We start from the raw sequence: 24,888 nt of genomic DNA on the forward strand, positions 1-24,888 counted from the left end.
TCCTTGCGTTGTGTGGGTAAAGTAGTACACCCTTGCAAGGTTTTAATCAATTCGAATTGCCGTGCTCTTGGTTATGAGCAAGCTCATTATCCCATTAACTCTTCGTAGAAATCCGGTTGTGATGGAAATGGTTCTTGTTACCTCAATGGTCATTTGTATGTTATACTCTTAACTAACTAAAATTTAATGGGGTTTGGACAATATTAATTAATTCTGATAGGTGATAGTGCAGAGAGTTAATGCTTATGCAATAATTACTTAATCTTAAAGTTTTTACTTGAGCCATTGCATGATCCTTGTTTATTTAATCGCGTAAGTTTTGCGAGTACCTTTTGTACTCAGGTTGTTTTCTAAACCTAGTTGCAGGTGAGCCGGAAGTGGTGTTCGGCCACTTCTACCCCGCTGATCCTAATGCGGGGGAGGAGTAGGTCATTGTGGTTGTGATGATGTCCTTGAGCAAGGCATCATTATCTTAGTATGTCTTTATCGTAATCGAGCTCCGTGAGAGCATGTAAATGCAATAAACTTTAAGTTGTTTAATATCGCTTTCGTGAGCCCAAGGCTTGTAATGGAAGTTAGTTTGAACCCTCCTATGTTAAACCTACGTGGAACTTTGGTAATGTAAAATTGCTCTTGTGGTTCATCGGCACTGTGTATGCGATTGTATAACGGTACGTGTGCTTAATTCTGGGCATGTGGCAAATACGTACCGGGACTACCAGATTTGATGTTATTTTGGACGGATGACGTGTCGGTTATTCGTGTCTCTAGATGTGGGATAACACGTGGCACGCTTTCCGGCCAGCACATGTTAACTTTCATCTGGATAATAATGACTGGCAGTTTGTTTAAAATAATATCAAATTGGGCGGTTCTCACAATGCACAACAAAAATGATACGACCATGATGCATACCGGTCGTCCAGTACGCCCCGGCCGTTTTGTTCCGTTCAAATTCAAACACTAGTGAGAGAAAGCGGAGAATGCAAATGATCACACACACACACACACATGTGTGTGTGTACGTGTACATGACTACATGAATCAATATAAAATGGGTTAATTGGATTCGTGCCATTACAATTCTGCGAGTTCGGAGTTCTGCCATTACTATTCGTCTATTCGGAAACATGCCATTACAAATTCACCTCTACCCGGCTCGTGCCATTTTATACGCTCGAATCATCTTTGGACCCATTTGCAGACCGTATTGTATGTCCCGAGCTGATTCCACGACTCAAAATACCCTGGCGAGCCAAGCCGAGCCGTTCGAGAGTACCCATACCCCAATGATAAGGCCGACCGAGCCGTCTGAGCCGGTCGGTCACGCCACACACAGAAACACTCACCCCTCCACGACAAATCCTAACCCTACAGCGGTGGCGGCGACGGCGGCGCGACGGCAGACGAGGAAGACCTCCAAGGAAGAGTGATGCAGGCCACTTGAGGCAGATGGCTAGCCCCCCTCGTCTGAACCTCCCTTACTTCTCGGGGAGGCGATGGAGGTCGACGGCGTCGACACCAGGTAAGCCAAGATCTGTCTCCCTAAAACCGATGTCGACGTAGGGTGAAATGGTGAAATCATAGGTTATTCAGTAGCGCCTATTGATTGGTTTTGAATTTGTTTTTGGGTTCCTCTTTATAGGCATGAGTTGTTCTCGCTAGAGATTATGGTGGAAGGGTTTCTCACAGTGGATGCATTGGGTAGGAAAGTGTACTGTAAGGGCCGAGTGATTAAGTGGGATGTTGAGATTGGGTCTTTCTCATTTGATTTGCTGATGAAAAATCTTGAAAATGAAGTAAAATGGGCAGCTAACCAGTCGGCCACAGTGTGGTTCTTTCACAAGAAATTTGGTGAGGACACTAGACTAACAGAAGAAATTCATTTGCGTGAGTTGTTTGAAATGTATGAGGCAGAGATGCGTTGCCATGTGATTGTAGCCATCGTTGACAATTCCAAGGTTGCTGAGGTTGTGCTAACAGATGAATTAGAGCCTTTGTGTATGGTGGCACCTGATGAATGGCCACCTGCTAACCAAAATGAGGCGTCTGCATCCAAAGAGGCAGAATCACAAGGTACTACAGCTAAGGGGGCAGATGCTATAGAGACAGACCTATTTGACAATGAGGAGGAATATGTTGGAATAGATGATGAGCACATCTATATGCCTCCTGTGCCACCATCTTCAGGAGTTCACACTGAAAATGGTGGTGCTGAACCAACAGCAGCACAGCCTAGTGCACAGGCACCCGAATCATCTAATGCACATACCCATGCTGGTCCTGAATCTAATGAAAATGGGCCTGCTGCTGAAGGAGGTGTGCCTCTTGAGGCAGAGGTCAATGATGCAGATCCACATGAGCTGAATGTGATTCATGATCCTGAGCAGCCAAATATCGAGCAGGGTGCTTTGTTTCCTGATATTGTGAGCTTCAGGAAAGCAATTAGGCATTATGCTGTTTAGAGGGGTTTTGAGTTTCGTGATCTGAAGCCAGATAAGACCAGATTCATTGCCAAGTGTGCTCATCAGGGATGCCCATGGCGTATACATGCTTCCTATATTTGGGATAAGAAGACAATTGAGGTACAATACATGTTTGAGTTGCTTATGCTTCCATTATGTACATGTTTTTGTTGCTTATGCTTCCATTATTGACATGTTTGAGTTGGTTTTGCAGATTAAAGTCCTTCCTGCAGAGCACAATTGTCCAACTACCAAGCTTAGAGAGAGCAAGTGAAGCGTCCCCTCATAAGAGAAGACTTAAATGTGATACAACGCACCAGTCCCAGGAGGCTGATGCCACATTTATTACATCAGATGGTTCATTACCGTACAACCCTACGCGGTAGTGAGCAGAGGAATGCCACTATCGCGAGGATTACAATCCACACACACGCGACGATATTAAAAACAAAGAGAAAATCATCAAGGTCTTGCGCCATGCGGAAACCCCGGCGGGTGACCCAAGTCCACAGGCAAGGCTGGGTGCAGGACGATAACCCTACTCGGCGTCATCTGGTACAAAGTCTGGATCTTCTTCTGTAAAAAGGAAAATGGGGTGAGTACAAACGTACTCAGCAAGTCCAACCACACCCACGGAGGGGGTTATAACAGAATAATATGCATAGGTAAATCAAGGATAAGGTTACGGCTTAAGTTGCAGAAAAACGACATTTTATGCAGGGTTTTGTTTTATAGAAAACCTTTTAGAAATCAGTTTTTGTTTAACACGGAGTTCAGGTTTTAAAACTGCTACCGGACTCCCCGTCCGTCGTAGCACACGGCACAACTGCCGGAACCAATTCCAAAACAACTCACACCAGCCCATCCCAAAGAAACACTAGTTATGTGACCACACCGTAACTCGCCCAATACCGTGGGCACGGACTATTCGAATAGATTCTTAACTCTGCAGATGTGTGCAACTTTACCCACAAGTAGGATGCCACAACTCGAACACCGTCGTGTCGGTGGAGATCCCAACATAGCCATTACCCACCATAGCTAAGCCTGACTAGCCATCACAGGATGCACCAAGGGGTCATTGACCGTTCACTTAGGTATAACCGGGCATAAGTCACTCGGGGCTTATCCCTTTTCCTTAGTCACCCGTTGCTCTCAGCTCTCCTGATGGCTATCACACCAACTAGTGGGATTTATGCTACGTCGTTGCCCATTCAACGGTCGAGTAGTTTGCACGTTAGTGGAGTTAGGTGAGATGACACATCAACTCGGTCCTTAGACACGACAAGATGGATATCTCCCTTCTTTGCCCTGCCACACAGGCATAAGCACACCAATCGGCAATTTCACACAGAAGTGCCGTCCATCTCGTCCATACTCATCTTTCGAAAATCCACATTTTATCCCTTCCCACACACACACATGTTCTTTATCAAATAAATCGTATTATGAGTAAAGTCCTAAGCATTCTAATATCGATTAACGTCCAAGCAAAAGCAGACATTAATCTAGGTGGTCAAGGAATGGTCATCACAAATCAAGGGGTGGCTATCCAACCGTGTTTTTCATGCAAGCAAAACATATGCAATTTTATAAAACGGGCCATGGGGTTGTGTTTATAAAATCTAGGACCGAAACATGCATCAAAGGATGGGATTGAACTTGCCGTCTTCGAAGCCTTCGGGGAGGTCCTGTCCTTCTGGCTCGGGGTCGCGGAACGGGTCCTCGTTCACTTGCTCACAGTACTGCTCGCTAGCGGGTTCTCCTTCATTCACTCCGTGGTCTACAGCGCACACAACAGGCACACAATCAAAACACAGAAAATAAAGATTTGTCGTCGAGCTCGAAACGGAAACACATAAAATATAGGGCATGGAGTGATATTTTTGAGTGTGCTTCTAATGGCATGGTCAAAACTATATTAAAAGAGATGTGGTAAAGTTTTGGGTAGATCCGAGGTTGTTAGACGCATAAAATGATAGGTCAAAAGGGTGCTTAGGGCCTAAACAGGGGTTCAGGGGCCTAATTGTAATTAAGTTTAAGAAGGCAGGGGCTTGGTTTGTATTTTAGAAGTTTCTTGGGTTAATCTAAAAGAGTCAGGGTTTTATTTGTAATTAAGTTTATATGGTGGGGGTTTGTTTTGGAAATATAACAAAAGGGGGGGTTTTAATTGTAAAAGGGCTTAAAGGGATGAGGTTTCTTTAATGAATAGAGGAAAGGGAGGGGGCTCAAGGCAAAACCGCCTGTCCTCTTCCTCCCCCCGACGCAGAACAGGGGAGGGGGAAAGGGTTCGCCGGCGGCGGCCCGACCGGCAGCTCAGGGCGCGGATGTGGCCTCGGGGTTAGGGGAAAGGAGCCGGGCGGCGCCGGGGACCGATTCCCCATCCGCAGCTCGGCCAGGGCGGTCCAGGGGGACCTGGCCACGGAGGCCGTCGGCCAACGGGCGGCGGAGACCCCGGGCCGACGTCCCAGAGGCGCGGCGGCGAGCAATAGGGAGGGGAAAAACATCACGGGGCTCCGGGAATCCGATTAGCCCGCTCACCTCGGTTAGGGATGGCTCAGGGATGGCTCCCCACAGTGGCGGGCGGAGCTTTGGCGGCAATGGGGATGGCGGCGGAGCTGGAAGCTTTAGGGAAAAGCTAGGGGCGGCGGAGATGGTGGTGAGCAACGCTGGGGTGCCTTTTATAGGCGTGCTACGCCGGTGGAGGAGAAGGGTGCGTCGGTGGCGGCCGGTGAATGGCACAGAGCGTCTTTAATGGCGGCGTGGGCGGCGAGCCGGGATGGGACTCGACGGGCGGGTCGCCGGTGGCGCTGTGCGGGTGTCAACGATGGCAGTGGGCGGGGCGAGCGCTGGTGACGCGACGCCTCGGCGCAGGCGGCACTGCGCGTGCGTCAACGGCGAGCAGGGGGGTGGCGTGCGCGTGCGCGCGCGGGTGAGCCCGGGGCGCCGGGGCGTGCGGAGCAGGGCTGGCCGGGGTGAGCGCGCGCGCGGGGAGGATGCGCGGTGAGCGGCGCGGCACGCGAGCGAGGGAGGGCGCGCGGCTGGGCGTGCACGAGGCCGGAAGCGGGGCGCGGCTCGGTGCACCGAGCGTGGCGAGCGCGTGGCCCAAGGGCAGCTCAGCACGGCGCGGTGCACAGCCGGGGAGGCGTGGGTGCGTGGAGGTGGGCCGGAGTGGGAGCGCGCGCGTGCGCGCGGGGAGTGGGTGGAGCGCGAGCGGGCGGCCGTGGCGTGGCGGCGTCGCGGGCAGGGAGAGCCGGGGCAGGCCGGGGGAGGCCGGAGAGGTGTGCGCGCGGGGGGCAGGGGAGTCGGGCTGAGCGTGCTCGGGAGCAGGCAGGCGCGCGCGTGCGGAAGCAGGGTGCCGGGCCGAGCGGCGCGCGGGGCAGCGGCCGGGAGCGGGGTCCAGGGGCGTGCGGGCCGCGCCCGGGGAAGGAGAGAGGGGGGGCGGCGCTGGAGTGGCCGAGCGGGGAGCGGAGAGAGAGAGAGGGAGGGCCTAGGTCAACCGGAGCAGAGGGGGGGCCGGTCGGTGCTCTGCAGCGCGCGGGAAGGAGGGAGAGAAGGGAGGAGGAGGGAAAAAGAAAAGGGGAGGGAAGGAAAAATGGAGAAAAGAAAAGGAAAAAGGAAAGGAAAAGAAAAAGGGAAAAAGGGGAGAGAAAAAGGAGGGGGCGAGCGTGCGCCAGCGGCGACCACGACCGCGGTCGGCCACGCGCGGCGTTGGTCATGCGTGCGCGGGCCAGGGGAGGTGAGGCACGCCGAGCGGGGTGGCGGGGCGGCCACGAGCGGCCGGAATGGAGGGGCCGGGCCGAGCGTGCTCGGCAGAGGAGGAGAGGGAGAAAGGAGAGAGAAAAAGAGAGGGAGAGAGAGATTCGCGGCAACGATCGCGATGGGTGGTCGCACGTGGGCGACAAGCGACCGTCTGACGTGGGATGGGACGGCGGTGAGAAAAGAGAAAAGGGTTCAGTCGGCGGGAAAAAGAACAGATGGACGCGTCGAATGGAATCAGGTGTTGGAAAAACGGGTGTTCGGGACAGGAAAAAGTTTCCGGGAATTAGGGTTCTAGGTTTTAGGAGGATTTCGAGCTCAACGATGGAAAATAAATATTTTACCACGTGAGATTTATTTGGTGAATTTTTCAGGACGTTACAGCAAGATGGCTACTCAGGGTTGGGTGGCTGATAGGCTGGGTGAGTGGGTGAAGAAAAATCCTAGCAAAGGGGCCAAGGATGCAAAGGAGAAGGTGGAAGGAGATTATGGCATCAAGCTGAAGTATTCAAAGGCATGGTCAGGTCTGAAACTTGCATTAGAACAAGTTCATGGTAAATATGAGGAGAGCTTCCAACTTTTGTTCAACTGGAAAGCACAGATGGATATCAGTTCACCTGGTAGTATCATTGAAATAGATTTAGAAAGGAAGAATAAGAAGATGCGCTTCAGGAGGATTTTTGTTGCATTGAAGCCATGTGTAGATGGATTATTAGCTGGTTGCAGACCATATATAGGTGTAGATGCCACAAAATTGAATGGCAAATACACTGGTCAGTTGGCTTCTGCAACATCTATTGATGGGCACAACTGGTTGTATCACTTAGCTTATGCTGTTTTTGATTTAGAGACAGAGGAAAACTGGACATGGTTTATGGAACACTTACAGAGAGCTGTTGGGACTCCAGAAGGCCTGGTCATTTGTACAGATTCTTGTAAAGGGCTAGACACAACAGTTGGTGCTGTTTTTCCTACAGCAGAGCATAGAGAATGCATGAGGCATTTGTATGGAAACTTCATGAAGTATTACCAAGGTGATGTTTTCACAGAGCACTTGTATCCAGCTACTAGGAGCTACACAGAGTACATGTTCAAGTGGCACATGAAAAGAATCAATGATGTTGCTCCAGATGCTATAGAATATCTTAAGGAGTTCCACAATAGGATTTGGTATAGAAGTGGATTCTCATAAGCAAGCAAGTGTGATTACTTGACAAACAATGTATTTGAGAGTTTCAATGCATAGATAAAACAGTTGAAAGGCCTGTTGCTTCATGAACTAGTTGATGGCCTGAGAGAATTGTTCATGGAGAAGAAATATCTAAGGAGAAAAATTGCACAACAGATGGAAGATGGAATATTGCCCAATGTCATCAAGGAACTCAATGCTATAAGCATGAATCTACAGGTTGTTAAGGTATCCGGAAGTGATGATGACCTAGCAGAGGTGACTCTAATTGACAAGTGGAACAGAACTAGAAGGCATTCTGTGGACATGAAAAACTACAAGTGTTTATGTAGAGAATGGCAAGTGACAGGCAAACCATGCACACATGCCTTGGCATGGATACTGTTCAATAGAGGTCTGAACATTGGTGATTATGTCCACGAGTATTATTCAGTTGCAAAGTTTAGGGCTGCCTATGAAGGGAGAGTTGAAGCATTGCCAGACAGATCACAGTGGCCAGCTGTGGACCTGGGGTACAAAGTGTACCCTTCTTTGCTGGGAAGATCAGCAGGCAGGCCAAGGAAACTTAGGATCAGGGGTTGTCTAGAAAAAAATGCAACAAAAAAGAAGGTGAGATACAGCAGGTGCAAAGAATTTGGTCACTTTGCTAAGACTTGCCAGATGCCAGTTGTTGGAGAGGATGGAGAAACTGCAACTCCAAAAAAGAGGTACAAATGTAACTTAGTTGTCTATTAGTAACATTATATATATGAACTAACTCTTACAAACTTTGCTATGTGCTGATTGTAGAAAGAGACAACATGATGAAGGCCTTGCTGGACCACCTCAGAAGACTAAGAAGAAGAAGTCCCCCAAGAGGAAGAAAACTCCAAAGAAAAAGAGGACCCCAAAGAAAAAGAAGACCCCAGCCAAGAAAAAGCAAAAGCAAGTTGAAGCTGCACCTGCTCCAAGGGTTGTGAGGAGTCTCAAAGCTTGGCTGAACACTTCAGCTAGAGGATCTGAGGCCTAAATCAATAATCAAATCTTTTGTAATAGGATATATTCATGTAATGCACTCTAGAAGGCATTCCTGTCGATCTGCCTTTTGTGTGGCCATTCTGTGAAATTGTAATGCACTCAAGACTTGTTGAGTTGCTGTCAGGTTGTGAACTTGTAAGGTTGTTAACTTCTGAACTTGTAAGGTTGTGAACTTGTAAGGTTTATGTTAGCTTCAGAACTCCCAAGTTGTTATGCTACCTTGTGTGATTGTTATGCCAAGTGATTATGGTCATCGAATTATCATATTATCATCTTGGAATCACCAAATTAATGTCAAAATCGTCCACAATATCATGTGCCATTGACACAAATAATATCACAGCATATTGGGTACAGATTTCAGATGGAACTACAATCATTTTCAGATGCAACATTATAAACCATTGACAGAAACATCACAAAGGTCCATAATTTCAGATCACAGTAGGTCACTTGTTTACACAACATTTGCAAGGCAAGCAGGCCATCTATTTACATACCATCCAAAAGCATTCTAGGCCATCTACTTGCTAATCACAAAAGCTTCCTAGCTGATCTACTAGCTGCTCACATAAGCTTCCTGGCTTGTATATCATAAAATCACCCTAGGTCATCTAGTTGCACCACACCACACAACACTAAGCCACATTGTCACAAGCTTCACTTCCATAACATTATCAGCAGCAACCCAATCACAACACCAACACATGCAACAAGTAGTGCTGACACTCTCATGTACCAGGTCTTCTTCCCCTCACTGAGCTACTGACTGACCTCCCAAATCTGCATCTTCAAGTTCCAAATGTCAGCTAAAGCCCGATCAAATTGCAGCTTCATTTCTTCAAATTGGGGTTTGAGCTCATCAAATTGGTTCTTCAGCTCAAGAAACTGCTCTTTCATCTCAAAAAGATCTTGCATCCTGTCATCTCCAAGGACTGCTAGGTCGCCAGATTGCTTGACTTCCTCCTTCCGAGCATCCAGCATACGCATATACGTCTCATACTGAAACTTAGACCTAATCCATGCACATGTGTTTGGATCTCCCTGTCACGGACAGCCGCAAACCCTAGCATTGTTAATGGCTACAAATTGGGTTGGTTCAAGCACATCGATGCAACAAATTGAACCCAATTCATCTTCACATTGTTCGGGCACTTGAAAAATAACTGATTCATCGTATCCGGCTGCTTGCTCCGGATACAGATCAGGCGGCAACCGCAGTTGGGGCAGTCCTCGAAGCGGAGTCGATTCCCCTAGCTGCCGAGGATAACTAGCGAGGCCGAGCACGATGAGGCCCCCATCGAGCTGCCACCTTGAAAGAGCATCTAGGCCCTGGTGGGTTTTGGAGCATTGATTGACAACACGATTAAAGGACTAACTTGTTTGCATGAGATTATGAATAGGTATTTAATTATGAAATGTGTATTAAAAGAGATGGCTCATGTGTTGCAAGCAAGCGTGTTTATCCCATTGGTATAATGTGTATGTGACAAGCAAAACAAGAAAAGAAAAATAGAGCAAAGTATTCATGATTGATATAAATGCTCTAATATTTGCGAAGGCTTGTTTCGATCTATGATGGGATTCAAAGTGACAAGTAAAGATTTTGTGAATGAGATGTGATATGCTTATGCATAGTCTCAAATATAGAAGATCTTGTCACATGTGATAAATGGATGTTAACTTAAGAAGCAAGCAAGCAAGGCAAAAGAGAATGAGACATAAGTTGATGCATATATGATGTCTCAAATCGGAAAGCTTGCATATAAGATTGAATTGAGAATTCGAATTGACAATGAAGATTTCATGCATGACACAAATCAATATGAGTTCAAGATGGACGGTTAGGATAAAGGTAGAGGACCGAGAGGCGTGTTTCAAGAGGCTACGCAAGCGACGGCTTGGGGGGAGCAAAGAAACCGATACGGGTCAAAGGCCGGAGATCCTAGAGTCATGGAGAGCTCTATGTTGAAGAGTGTCATTATTCAAGAAAAGATGGTGACTTGTGAATTAAGGTGGATTTCATTCCTATGCAATTCAAATATTCAAAGTCACTAGCTCAAAGCGGGTATGCTCAAAAGAAAGAAGATGTTGATGCCCTCACGGTATTGATCGAAGAAAAGTCGGCATGATCATATTATGAAGAAGCTCAAGTAATCGTGGAAATTGTATATTTCATTTATGCACTTGAGTATAGATATGCCGTATTATCAAGAGGGATGCAACATCAGTAGGTTTAGACAATACCAAAAGTGCTCAAACCAGTCCCTAGAAAGTTTAGCCTAAGGAGTGAGAGCTAACTGCAGAATACAGAGAGGGACCGGTCTGACCGGTCTGAGCAGGGTGTGCCTCCAACGGCTAGTTTTCAAAACAGACCGGTCTGACCGGTCTGACCGGTCTAACACTGACTGGGCAACGGCTAGTTTTGTGAGAAGGGGTATTTATACCCCATGACTTCACCCATTCGAGGGTGCTGAGGCTAGAACATTTCAGAACATCTTGAGAGCCTTGTGAGCACTTGAAGAGTCCTCCCCAACCTCTCTTTGTGAGAGTTGCTTGATTCAAGATGAATCCTTAAGTTGGGTTGAGTGAATCCATTCCTTGAGAGCCATTTGAGCAAGAGAGAAACATTTCGAGCTTTGAGCACTTGAGGTTGCGTCGGCCAACTCGATTGAAGCATTTGTTACTCTTGGAGCATCGGCTCCTAGACGGCTAGGCGTCGCCGGCTAGCTCCCAAGGTTGTGGTGAGCAGCGGCAAGTTTGTTGCGACTTAGATCGTGTGCCAAGAGGGCGCATGGTCATATAGTGGAGAAGAGGAGATAGCTTGACCTTGGGGTCACTACGAGGTTCCTCAACGGAGAGTAGGATTCACACGTGGGTGCACGGGGTGAATCCGAACTTCGGTCAAACAAATCACCGTGTCTTCATTGCATCATCTCTATTTCGGTTTGATTTACTTACCTTGCATTTATAGTTTTGAGTTTGAATTGTGCTTCCGCTCGATCTACTTGGGTGTGCTCTACTTGTGTGTAGGGACTTGTTTATTTTGTTAGAAATACTTTGCAAGACACATATCCCAAGTTTCTTATAGGTTCAAGCTCGAGAGGGGACTTGTTCCTGCGGACTAGGCTGTCTGCCTGCATAGACCGGTCTGACCGGTCTGGTAGACCGGTCTGACCGGTCCAGGCAGTCCCAGCAGGGATTAAGCGTCAATTTTTGAAGAAACACCTATTCACCCCCCTCTAGGCTACGACATCGCGTGATCAAGATCCTTTCACACCTTCACTCATGCTGGGCTGGAAGTCGGCGCCGGAGACAAAGACGAGGTCGGTGACGGCGCCGTATGCGAGAGGCGGGGTACGGGAGGGGCGGCAGCGGAAGCGAGAGGAGGCGTACTGATTGGGGCTCGGCTCGCTCTTAACCGACGGGAGGGTATTTTGAGCCGTGGAATCAGCTCGGGACGTATAATACGGTCTGCAAATGGGCCCAAAGACGATTCAAGCGTATAAAATGGCACGAGCCGGGTAGAGGTGAATTTGTAATGGCATGTTTCCGAATAGACGAATAGTAATGGCAGAACTCCGAACTCGCAGAATTGTAATGGCACGAATCTAATTAACCCATATAAAATTGGGAGAAGCCACATCTACTATTCTCAGATTCTCATCCTCCCGCTTGATGAGGGCTCTGCTCACTCCGCTTGACGAGTGTCTGGACCCGGCCTCTTCCTTTCTTCTTCTATTCTTTTTTTTTTAAAGAAAAATTGGGAGCTCTACTGCCAAGATCGATCGATTACTCTGACAAAAAAGGGGGTTCGTTCCACATTAAAGTTCACAAAACCATGCATGTTTTCGCTTAATCGATTAATTTATAATCTCAATAAACGTTCTCTCCTCTTGGTCTTTCGAAAGGAAAAAAAACGTTCTCTTCTTGCATTGGTTTCTCCAAGGCCCCTTTAATCATTTGGATCAATGCCGCGGCCGGGCCATACGGCACCTAGAGCCATGTAAAGTCGTCATGTCTGATTTGCATTGTGGTAGAGTAGTGAGCAACACTACAAGCCACCAGTTGCAACACTACAAGCCACCAGTTGCAACACTACAAGCTTCTTGGGATGCATGTACCACTACATCTTTTTACTTGCCCTTGACATGGGAATGCACAAAACCAATTAAGGCGCACATGATCAGGAGGACTGCAGTGGTGGGTTGGGCTGATCAACTTGGCCTCCTCCCGCCTGTTCTCGAGCTTGATTCCGGACGGTTAAAGAAGTGTCACGGAATGAAGCAGGATCTCGAGTTAATTTAATTGCGTGCCTCGTGGAGAGATGAGCTAGCTTTCGACAGCAACTAAACAATTCGTCGTAGTACTAATGTATAGTTTACTAATGTATAGTTTAATTAGGATCAACAGTAGTACATGGTGATCACAAGGACAAGAATGGGAACAAGCAAAACCGACGTACTACTTCTGTACTGGAGTATGTAGATCTTTTTTTTTTTTGGGAACACTGGAGTATGTAGATCACTATTGCCGCAAGAGAACTATACTCACTCCATCTTGACTTCATGTTATGATCCGCGCATATATAACCACTTCAAGTCCCCAAAATTTATATTATTTACAAATTCACTATCTGTGTATATGTAAATTTTGTGAAATAAAATGGTATCGGCCGGTTTCGATCTATTATATCCATTTGGAATTGCTAGGCAAATATACCCGTGCGTTGATACGGATGAAGTTGGTATAAGTATCGGATACATATAGTTGTACACGTGTTAATTTGTAGGCTCACCTTTAATAACACAAGCGGATCAAATCAAGATGGAAATGTTGCATTTTTTAGAAATAGATATAGATAAGGCCTGTTCTGATCACTTTCAAGTTGGTATAAATATCGGATACATATAGTTGTATACGTGTTAATTTGTAGGCTCACCTTTAATAACACAAGCGGATCAAATCAAGATGGAAATGTTGCATTTTTTAGAAATAGGTATAGATAAGGCCTGTTCTGATCACTTTCATAAAGGCTTTAATATACTTTCTAACACCATGTAGACGAAATATTAATTGTGTAGTTGTTGGTCAATACCTTATCCTAAGAACCGAAATATGTCTAATATATAAATCAAGGTGATTTTTGCATAGTTATGATTTTTTTATTTTGAATTTACATTATAAGAGAAAACCAGTGGTATAAGTCCTGTCTTAGAAGCCCTGCGGTTTTTTAAACTTCCATTAAGATCGAATTCCATTTGTGTTACTGCCGGGGTTGGATTTATGCTTTGTAGAAAAATTGGGAAAATTAAAAGAGAAGCAAATGCGCTAGTAGTGCATGTTAGATAATACAAGTGGTTCATGTAACCTGATGATGCGGGATAGTGTTTGTTAGGAGGTTGTTTAGATAGATAGATCTTATCCTTAGCCTAGATAGGCGGCAACAACCTCAACAGCATCACAACCGCATCGTTGTAATCTCCAAGTCATTATTGACTCCTATATAACACGTACCCGTGGTGAACCGAGTTTGGTAACCATGTTTCCCAAATTTTACAGTGCAATTATGCAACTTTTGGAAGGCTGGTTCCAACAACATGCAGGCGCAGATTATAGTAGCATATCCGGCCTGACTAAAAGGGTTGAGCTCGCGGGCGTACGGCCGGCGACCAGATTCGGGTTCTTCTTCCCGACAAAACAATTAGGGGTCGTGCATGAGGGGCCGTACTGTTAGCCTTTCTTCTTTGTTGTGTATTTCTTCTCTTCTCTTTTATTATTTGTAAAATAAACGATGATTTCTTGATCTGTCAATCGGAATTCTAATCAGAACCGAACTAAATCAATCTGAATCGTGATCAGAACCAGAACAAAATCAATCATAATCTTAATTAGAACCTGGACAATGAATGCCTGTCACAATAATGACATGTCTGTACACGAAGTGAAAGAATATGAAGTTTGTAGTCTTATTAGGTCTATTATATTACGTACCCGTAGCAATGTAGGGGCACTATGCTAGTGTATATATATATATACACACAATCTTATACCACATATTCACGTACCATCAACATGTATAATATGTCTCAATGTCTGCCTCACAGTTGGTGTTTTATCTCGTACAATATGGTTCAATTAAATATATATAAAGCACACATGGAGATATGATGCACAACAAAATCTGTTGCAATGAGATAATAACAAATATGCATTATTTGAGAGTATGTGTTAGAATATTCAATAGATAAAAAAACGTAAGATAGATAATTCTATAATTATTAGCTATAAATTTTATTTTTATATTAATTCTAATTAATCCGTGAGGGAACACTGGTCGAGAGCCTGGTGGTTAATAATGGTGTTGGTTGTGGCTGATGGATCACGGTATGCTTGTTGTTTCTTATCGCATCTTCCCAGCTACCCCTGCCGCTCTCGATCGCGTCCACTCCATTGGTACGTGATCGACTTATGACTCGGTCAGGACACGGGAGCTCGCGTGGCAAAATCAGACCCGCCGGGCGCACGGGAACCTACGTATAAAGTCTGTTCGTGCTCCGACCCATCAAGTTGATGGAGCTGATGAGGAACCAAGCAGGCAGCGAGCAAGCAACTTGGGGAGCGAGAGCGAGCTCGACTTGGACTGTACAGCCGTACGTGTAGCATCGCCGCGACGAACAAGCACATACACATAAAACCAGAAGTACCCTGCCCTGCCCATGACCATGAGACACGCCGGGCCGGGGAGGACCATGCTTGCTATGCGTCTCGATCTTCTCTCTGGATACGCACGAACGTACGACCAGGCCGGAGTAAATTGGCGGCACGTACGAACCGGCGCATCCGTCGGTGCATGCAGATTCTATTCTCTTGCTCCGATCCTTGTCTTCGATCGATCTGCTGGCATGGCTCGTAATTCCAATTCACTCCACTCCATCCAAGAAAAGGGGAGAGATTTGGGCACTAGTACAGTAGCTGCATTGTGTGGGACAGCACGTACGTTCTGCTCGCCCCTAGTGCAGATTTACAAAGGATTTCGTCGTCCACATCTGGCAGATGCCGCCATTAATGGGCGCCGGATCGGAGCGAGCATCCACCGTCGTCGTCGTCAACCACTCAACATGCGATGCGTATCTCAGCTGCAGGGTCGCCGCGCAGCTCATCAGCTCGAACTGTGCCGGAGCAGAGCTCGCCGCGCCGATCATGACCGCAGCTGCGCAGCGAATTAAACACCGCCGCGACATGCGGGCGATGTCCGTGGACCACACCACACGGCGGCCGGCCGGTTGACTCCCTTGTGGCTGCCAGCCGGGGCCCGCGCGCGACTAGCTTCGTCTCCCCGGAAAGACGGAAAGCCGGGGCCCCGTCCGTGCACGCCCGCGCGCGTGGCGGAAATATTTGCGGCCACCGCGGCGCGGATCCGGTCGTGCCGCCGATCGTGCACGGCGTCGTCGGCCTCGGCCGTGTAGTTTAAGCGCGCTCGTTCGATTCCACGGCGGAGTCGCCGGAATCGTCGCCGGCGCGGGCGCACGTGGACCACGCCCGTGGCGGATTGCGGCGCCGGGTTTTTTCTTTTCTTTTCTTTTCTTCCCCAGCGGGGTCGCGTCGGCAGGCACCGCTGCGTCCGGCTGCTGGCGACACGAATTCACGCGTTGGCGTTCCCGTCCGGTCGCCGCGGCGCAGCTCGATCCTCTGCTATTACCCATCTTTCCCTCTCATCAGTCTGCTAAACAAAAACTAAACATTATCAGCATCGCCCCGGCATTTTTATTTGCATTTCCGGGCGACGGCCGTACCCGGCAAGTACGCGAAAAGCAGCCGCGAGACAGGCGCAGCCACCCCCCATGGAGGGACGCACATGTCCACGGGGACAAGCAGTGGCAGCATCGGCCAGTGGGATACGAAGCCTGTCCTGGCCTAGTGGGTGCGACGCGGCTGTTTGGCGCCTGTTCTTGTCCGCATCACGCTCCAAACCGCCCCGAATTAAAGCCAACTTTTGCATCCTGCCGATGGGTGATAAACTAGCTATTGAGGCCGTGTTCAAGTACTATGTGCCTGCATTAGAGAATTATGAAATTCGACTCACTGGTGGTTAAAAGGTGCCATACCACAACACTGGTGGAGCTTAAACACTAAACGAGGAGGGCCAACTTATATAATTTAGCACTAAATATTTATGAACATTAGTAAATTACTATTTATTTAGTGGAAATTGCGTTGAGCCTGGGGGCATGGCCCCTTTGGTCTCCACTAAACTCCGCCACTGCATCACAAGTAGTCGCCGAGTGCAGTACATTGGTTGATCTGAAGGAAAGGCACATCCTCCTGTGATTTGCACAATAGTTTGGCCTAAAAGCCTGCCTGTCTGTCTGAATTGAGTCGTTTCATTGATGATTGACCTAGTAGTACAAGACTTGCAGAAAGAGCAAACGTTGCACTCCACTTCTTGCTCTATCAGAGAAAAAAACCCCACATATAAATATCCTTCCTGATCCCTAGCATAAGCCCGTTAGGATATCTGACTGACATCATCTTCAATATAGCTCCAACAATGTAATAAAAATATACTATTTTGAGAAAAAATCATATTATGAAATTATGTTTTAATATGAAGAACCTGGTAGCACCAACCTCATGTTACTGATGATCTGTATAATCTTTTTCGTTATTGGTTAAACCTAAAAATTTTGACCTACGACAAAGTCGAAGTTTTCAAAGATACGGCAATTTAAATAGTAGAATTACAACACAAATTTGTTGCATTGTTTTTCGTCTAGTAAGAAGATTTAGCTAGGTGACCCGACCCGACCAATTGCCACCCTGGTGGCTCGTCGTATATAGCCGAAAACCTTTTAGGATTAATTTTCAATTGCCCAGGGGACACCTGGTTTCCTGGGTCCGGCCGGCTGCCCACTCGTGTGCACGAACGCCTCCCCTAAGAACCAGCCTTTTTCCTCACCTAAACACAGTGCTGGCTGCCTTTGATCTCACGCTGTCACACAGAACATGGAATCAGGGTGCATGATTAATTAGACAAATCAAAGCGACTGCTCGTGTACGCATATGGGCAAGTCGAGCTCGCAAACAGTTTCTTTAGTCCTGCTGCACAATCAACTATCGTTGTCGCCTTGTCAACTGAGATATTTATAAGCTTGGCATCCACTTTATGCCTTTTGATTGATCCTTTATATAATTAAAGGACTGGAGATTCCTAAACCTCTCTGTTTCTGTAGGGTTAGTTTATTCAAGTTTCTAAATCTTATAGATGAGATCTTTGAGTATTTATTTCTTTCTGAATGGAAATTGCAAGTGCCCAGCTGGTCTTCACTCCTCAGTAACACTAAGCCTGGATTTTTCCTACAGATGGTGAAGATGATCGAGGAAGAAAACTACTGTTCAGTGCAAAATGCAGGATTTCTTAACTCGCACTTTGCTGCCTTTTCTGGTTGTCTATCATTTATGTAATATCGAACTCTTATTCTCTCGCTAGGATGGTCTAGCCCACAGCTGTAATCCTGTAGACCATATCCTAGGGTGCTAGTTTGAATCGCGTTGTCTGTAACAAATTTTTCTACTTTAATTACAAATATGCACAAATCTTTTGCGCATTTGATTAAAAAAAATCACATGCAGGCCCATACTTTTTTATGAATTATTTAGCACAACATATGTGTACAACTCCTTTACAAATTACAAATAAACAATAAAAGGAAGCAAAATACTTGTATAGTTGTTCATTTACAAAGCAAAGGGCTCAATGCGCCGAGTTATAACAGAATTTTCTGAGTAGTGGAGAGAGTAACTCTAACTATTAGAGGTGGCCTTTAGATGAAAATTTGTTGAAAGTATAATAAGGGATCAAACAGATAAAGTGAAATATTTAGATTAGAATTTTTGCATCCCCTTTAAAGAAACAGCAACGTTTTCGGAAGGAACACTATCTTGCAGTATGAACTTGAAATATAGTATCAAGCGTGGCTCTTTGGTGTTGCCATAACTTGAAATATAGTAGTTCTTGTAGTGCTATTATTTCCCCTCATTTCTACTAGTACTATCTTGCAGTATGAACTCATGTGGAACTCATGAGACGTTGAAAACCGACAGAGTAACTGTAGCAGTAGGTGCCTACACTACTACACTGGCGAGGGGCCAAGAAGAAAGACGCCATTAAACTGGACTCACATCCCCATGCGGCTCTAAAGGCGGCCGAAATTTTGACCTCCATTTTCTGTCTCAAAAGACAGAAAGAATTTGACCTCTAGTTCGTATTGTAGCGTGTGTTGTTGAACGTTGGCAACGCCACAAACAAAAGAAGTATTGCGGCTCTAGGTAGTGGCGAGATACTCTTCTCCCACTACTCGGTATTCATCTCACACCACCACAAAACAATTCAAATTGCACAAGACCTCTACTGTGAGTGTGCTTGCTATAGAGTATAGAGTGTATCCCTTCAGGATACCCCACTCCAACTGTGGCACAAGAAATATTCAGAGATTCAGTCCAAGCAATATGCTTCGCGCTATGCGTGTAAACAATGTCAGTTGACACCCGGAATATAATTCAGAAGAAGCTCGATTGTGCGGTGGCGTTTGTAGGCTGTGATCAACGGCAGCCTCGTGCAGAGAGTCCTTTAGTGTAATTTGTTTCAGCTCCATGCCGTGATGCAGGCCATGTCGCGGCCTCAACCGGGATTCTTAATGCCGATGACCCCTTTTGAATCTTTTCTCAAGGCAAGTCTCCTTTCCTCTGCTTGAGCAGAAGAGCTATGCACCATAATGCTTAATATTATAGCCTCTGCTGAACATGGTTACAGAAGTAGTATCCACACTAGAACATTACTCATTCTGAGAATTAGTGGAAAACTGAACAAAACCAAGAAAACTGTACCAGGAGTGTAGAAGCTCATGTAAGGAACAACAGCGCAGGTGCTTCTGGCCCCGTCGCAAACCTTCTCCACCTTAGACGCCTTCAGATCAACTGTGAAGATTGCATCATCCGCCCTTAATAAAATGACACCGACCCGTTCCACAAAGGCAACCAGAACAGGCTCGCTTAGGATGGCATTACTACATAGCAGCCTTTCTAGATCAATGACTCTGTCACGTGTCCATACAGTATCTGCTTCAGCACCAACTTTCCTCGACCACATGTAGAGTTTGGATTCATGTACTAGAACTCAGTGCGCGGCGTTGCCGCGCAGTTCCGAGTCAGGCCATTTGTTTTTCTTGTAAGCTATTGTCTAGCTAATGTTTTGTTGTAAGATAATCGTGCCATGCTTGTTTTGTAATATTAGCATTTAGATGAGTATCAAATAATACAATATATACAAGAGTGATCAACGTGAGATTTTCACATGCTTTATTTGTAACAAGATACGTAAGAAATTTTGATTAGTGCCTTAGTATTCCCTATTTTGTTTTGCTTGCCCTCTAAATTAAGCTTAGCCAAGTCATAGTATGGAGATGTGTACCCATTGTCTACTGCATTTTTCTATTGTTCTGACTGCAAGATCGTGATAAGTACCTGAAAATATGTTGATAGTATCCCAAAACTTCTCAAGAAAGAAACGTTCCTACAAAAATTCAGCGGACATCAAATTTTGCTTGTGGACAAAAGATACTGCACGGAAAGGGCATCAAATCCTCATGCAATATTTACATAAGGGGCTGTTATATTATAGGGATCAGCCATCCACAAAATCACGCAATCCTACTTGTGAAAATATGACAATACCAATATTTTGAAACTTCAATTGAGAATCTCGAGAAGCTTCGTTGTCCAGCGTGAACCAAAATCTACAGGAAGATCAATATATGTTTGGAAGTCACAATATTTAGATAAACCAATAGTCTCAAATCCTACTTCGAATCTTGTTAACGGAGATGAATAGCTGTCAGGTTTTGAGCTAAATAGCAAACAGTTCGAAGCTGCAAGCACTTCTGCTTCCTTTATTTTATATGCAACCACTCATTTCAGTAAATCAACCAGGGAGGGGGCCCACCGTGGGAGAAACATGTGTCGTGGACCGCAGCTGGGTGGAGCATGTGCCTGGCAGCGAGCCTCGATGTTTCATCGCCGTGGAGACGAAGGCTCTGGAACGCTGGCTGCTTGGCCGAGTTTGGACGTCTGATCAACATCCAGTGGCTCAGATAAAAGGGCGACGTGGCCCAATGTGTGGCCAGATTCTCTGGTGCAGATTTCGTTAGGTAGAGATATTGTTGGATACGTTTAACTTATTGCAATATGTTCATAATTAAAGAAAAAAAATCATTTACATTAATTGGGATGGATCCAAGGCAAAAAAACATTAAATGGGAGTATCTGTTAAAATGCTGCTAATTGTGGTCCATCAGTCTACTGTGATCATCAATGCTAGCATTAGGAAGAAATGGGGGTGATTGGACAGCACTAACACCTGAAAATTATTATACTACAACAGTGCCTACTGTAGGTCAAACTTTCCATTAGCTTGGCTTTAAGAGCATGCTTAGAGGCAAGCTTACTACTAGAAAACACTTGCCATGGCAATCAGAGTAGACTGAGTAACCTAGCGTCATAATGACAGAAGAACATCTCCCGGTTTCCAAAGGCACAGCATGTATCAGGGTCAACTAATTGACCTGCATTATTAATTTGATGCTGCTGTGTCACTCGCTAGGTGTTCTGAGCTGTTGCACAGTGTGATCAGTTTGTAACAATATTCAGAAGGTATCTGAATAACCACTTTTCTCTTGTGCAATTCTTGTGCCATGAACGAATTGCTGGGTCCATCGCCTTACAGGTCTGGACAAATTTCTCCCAGCTCTCAACTCCATGATTGTTTGCAGCTAGCGTTGCCTGGAAGTTGCTGATAGAAGCCAAACATGCTTTCTGAAAGGAAAAATTTTCAGAACTCATCTCGCCTTTACAGTGCATGCAAGCTGGAAACTGGCCTAGTCACCGAGACACAATTATTATGCAACCGGTAAAAAGAACATAAAGCATCGCTCACAATAATTGGCTGCTCTTTATTACCAGAAACATAAAAGGGCAAATTCTTCTGTGGCAAACGAAACACGTTGAATGTTTGAGCCACTGTAGATCAGACGGATCAGAGAGGCGAGCAGTTTACACGGCAAATGGGACAAGACTCGGTGATCTGAAGGCTTTCTTGCATAATATATCTAAACTTCTGAAGCTGGCATGCGGCCATGCACTGAACTTTCAGGTTCCCCTCCCCTCCGGAGCGCAGCAAGCCTTGACCTGCATGGACAGACAGACGGATCGCCATACCGATGCAGGCAGCACGCCGTACATATACAGATGTTAGAGTAGCACACTTGAACCCGTCCGATTCATTCATCTATTTGTTTGATCTTGAGTCCCAATTACTGAATCAGAAAACAAAACTGAATATAGCTGAATAAAACTGAAAGAGCAGCATCGTTAAGTCTGCTAACAGTTGGTATCTTAGAGCACTGATCTCTGTTCCAGTAAAGAAGAACAGACAGATAATAAGACTGCACCCTTTGATAATGACTGATACTTTGCAAAGAAACCATCTCCCTTTGCTCAAAGAGAGCACATTCAGGGACTTGGGGATTCCATGCAAAGAACTGAATTAGCTCTCTAACAAAGCCTCTGAGCACAGGCACCGCCCCGGATTGGCTTGTCCAAGTTCCAGGATCCAAAGCGCTACTTGCATCTAGCATGCATAATTTCGCTGTCGGCGTTTCGCGTGCAGGTCCGGGGAAGGGAGGGAACGCAAACAACAGCCGGCCTGACTGACACTAGCAGCGGCAGAGCTTATCCATGCTGCAGCTGCAGCTCTACCATGCCGCTCTGCTTAACTCACAAGAACCACCACCGACGATTCATGTGACGCTGCAGAGAGCTTCTTAGCATCTAATGCACGAGCAACGATGGTCCGGTTGAAATAGCTATCTGTCGCGTCATGTCTGAAGAATCATCATCAGCGCGTACAACAGCAATTGAAATTGCAAGTCTGCAGGTGGAGTAGTTATCTTCAGTTTCAAAGGACCAAGGAAACTGGAATCGATGGAACTGGTTCGTCCCGGAAATAGAAAAGATTGGAATCGATGTAGCCTTGGAAATTGTAGCGCTGGGCTCCATTGGCTGATTGGCCCACTACGATGATAGCGAGCGCTGGGCTCCATTGCCGCCACCGCCACCGAACTTGAAAGCAGCCTGCAAGTCCACACTGGAGATTTTCAGGATCCGTCAGACATCTCTCAGCTCGAGCGGTGATTGTGTTACATCGCACCTTAGCACACAGCGATCACATCACTGGGGAGCTGCCTGTCTTTGTAAAACATTATCCCCAGCTGGTTCAGTCCAGGCCTTGGGGTGGCTCAGCCCATGATGCCTGGCAGGGAAATGGCCATGATTCGTGAACGGCCGTGTCATGCATGATGGCCAACGAAACTGCAGGCGGTCAAAACATGGAGATGGAGGAGGGGAGCAGCGAGGAGTGGAGCAAAGCAAGCATGCTCTGTGATCTCTGCTAAATGAAGCTCGGACAGGACAGGTCCAAGCTAACTACTGTTGAGCTCAGGAGGAGTATGGCATGGCATGGGGAACATCAAATCAACCTGAAACAGGTATTGCCTGCTAGCACATTCAGGTTGACTGCTGTCTTTATCGCTGCCCCCTTTGATTCGTGTTTACAAAGAAGATCAGAAGAAAACATAATACAGTACATCAGAAAATGTAGAGCGACTGAGCGAGATTCACATTTTGTGTGAGATGGCATGATTAAATTTTTTTCAGAGGTTTGGCATGAACTATTTTTGCGTTTTTTGGATCAAGAAGTGAAATCACCATCACTGAACTTTTGTGATTTCTTTCATTGGCTTAATGGCTTGTGACAAAAGAAAAATCCGGAATAAACGACGGGCGACGGGCTGAATGAAGGCGTGTTAGAGGGCCCATAATTTTCTGTTGGGCTGTTGCCCATGGAGACGAGGTTTAGTGGCCCATCCTATTTTCCTTTTGCATAAGGGTCTTGATTGCCTTTCAATACTTCAGCCCAATATAAGTTGGGTTAGTGAAGTAGTGCATTGAGTTAGCCCAATAACGTAGCAATCCATGCTCAACAAGTGCATATTTGAAAATTTGTTTATCAGGCAATAGTTATTTTTGCAAAATCGGAAAATATAAAGTTCATCCATCCAAACCCAATCCGGAGGAAGTAGCACAAAGGAAGTGGTACACATCCCAACAGTGTTTGGCAGCACTAAGATCATCTCCAACCCTCCTAGTAAGATGGTGTCCTGTGGCATCCCGAAAAATTTACCAAAGTAAATCCCACGCTAAAAATATTTCTCAAATTTTTTTCATCGTTGAGCTTATTTAACCCTAAACCCTATTTCCTTCCCAGAAATTTTTCGCCGTACCAACACCCGATTTCAAGCGTCGCTCCATCTTTTCTTCTCTTTTTTCCGCAGACCGTACCCCTCCCTCTTTTTCCTCGCCACCCCGTGACACTCGGCTGCCTATCGCCCACGCGCGACCACCGACCGCGAATATCTCCAGCGCGCGCTCGCTTTCCCTCCCCCTCTCTCCCTTTTTTCTTCTCTCTCTCTTTCCTTTTCCTTTTCTTTTTTTCCTCCCTCCCTCTCTCTCCTTCCTCCCTCTCCTCTGCCGCGCGCCCCCGGGCGCCGCTCAGCTCACCGCCGCCCCTTGCCCCACGCGCTGCCGCGCGCACCCCCGCTCCCGTCCACGCGCGTGTGTGCGCGCCCCTGCATGCCGAGCCCCTCGACGCATGCCCTGCCCACGCACACGCACCGCGTGGCCGCGCCGCTCGCCGTGCCGCCCGCCGCTGACGTCCCACCCTGCCTGCCTGCCCACGCGCGCGCAGCACGCGTTCCACGCGCCCCTTGAGACTCGCCGCGCCGCCCGTCGTCTAGTACCGCCACCACCTTCCTGTGCTTCACCTGGCCGCACAGCGCCGCCGCCTCGCCGCCGAGCCACACTGCTCGCGCACAGCGGCCGGTCCTCCCCCACGTGCGCCTGCCCGAGCTGTCTTGTCATCCTCGTCGCCCGCACGCCGCTCCACAAAACTCACAAGAGGCCGAACGCCATTAAAGGCACTCCGCCGAGCTCACCGGGCCGCCACCAACGCGGCCACCGCCCCACTGCCTTCCCACGCCTATAAGTAGGCCCCTACGCCGCTTCCCCACCACCACAGCCACCCCAGCCGCCGTTCGCCTCCTTCCTAGCTCCGCAGCGCCGCCGCCACGAGCTCCTCTGCTCGCCGCCACCGGCCCCCGTGGATAGCCCACCTCGCTACATCCTAGCCCGAGCCAAGGCAGGGAACAGGGTCCTAGTGGCTTCCTCTCACTCTCCCTCCTCTCTTTGGCCGCCGTCGAGCCCCGCAGCGGCGCCACCACGGCCGCCGCCGCCTGCTGCCGCCCGCCGCCATGGCTCCCCTCCCTGCGGGCCTTCTTCCCTGAAATC

At 47.2% G+C, this 24,888-nt stretch overlaps 1 protein-coding gene across 1 annotated transcript; it reads left to right on the forward strand.

Annotated features, from left to right (window-relative positions):
- The first annotated feature begins 5,292 nt into the window (after positions 1-5,292).
- LOC120709403 lies at positions 5,293-7,416 on the forward strand. Its single transcript, XM_039995040.1, has 2 exons — positions 5,293-5,440; positions 6,599-7,416. Exons 1-2 carry the CDS (start codon positions 5,293-5,295, stop codon positions 7,414-7,416), a joined length of 966 nt encoding a protein of 321 aa, XP_039850974.1.
- Positions 7,417-24,888: the final 17,472 nt, after the last annotated feature.

This window comes from Panicum virgatum, chromosome 5K (assembly GCF_016808335.1).
Source record: "Panicum virgatum strain AP13 chromosome 5K, P.virgatum_v5, whole genome shotgun sequence".
Lineage (NCBI taxonomy): Eukaryota > Viridiplantae > Streptophyta > Magnoliopsida > Poales > Poaceae > Panicum > Panicum virgatum.

Excerpts from the sequence above, each read along its gene's own strand:
- LOC120709403 (XM_039995040.1), top strand. The coding sequence starts at position 5,293 with ATGGCAGTGGGCGGGGCGAGCGCTGGTGACGCGACGCCTCGGCGCAGG. Across the intron at positions 5,441-6,598 it reads GCGGAGCAGGGCTGGCCGGG|GACGTTACAGCAAGATGGCT; the intron begins GTGAGCGCGCGC and ends TGAATTTTTCAG.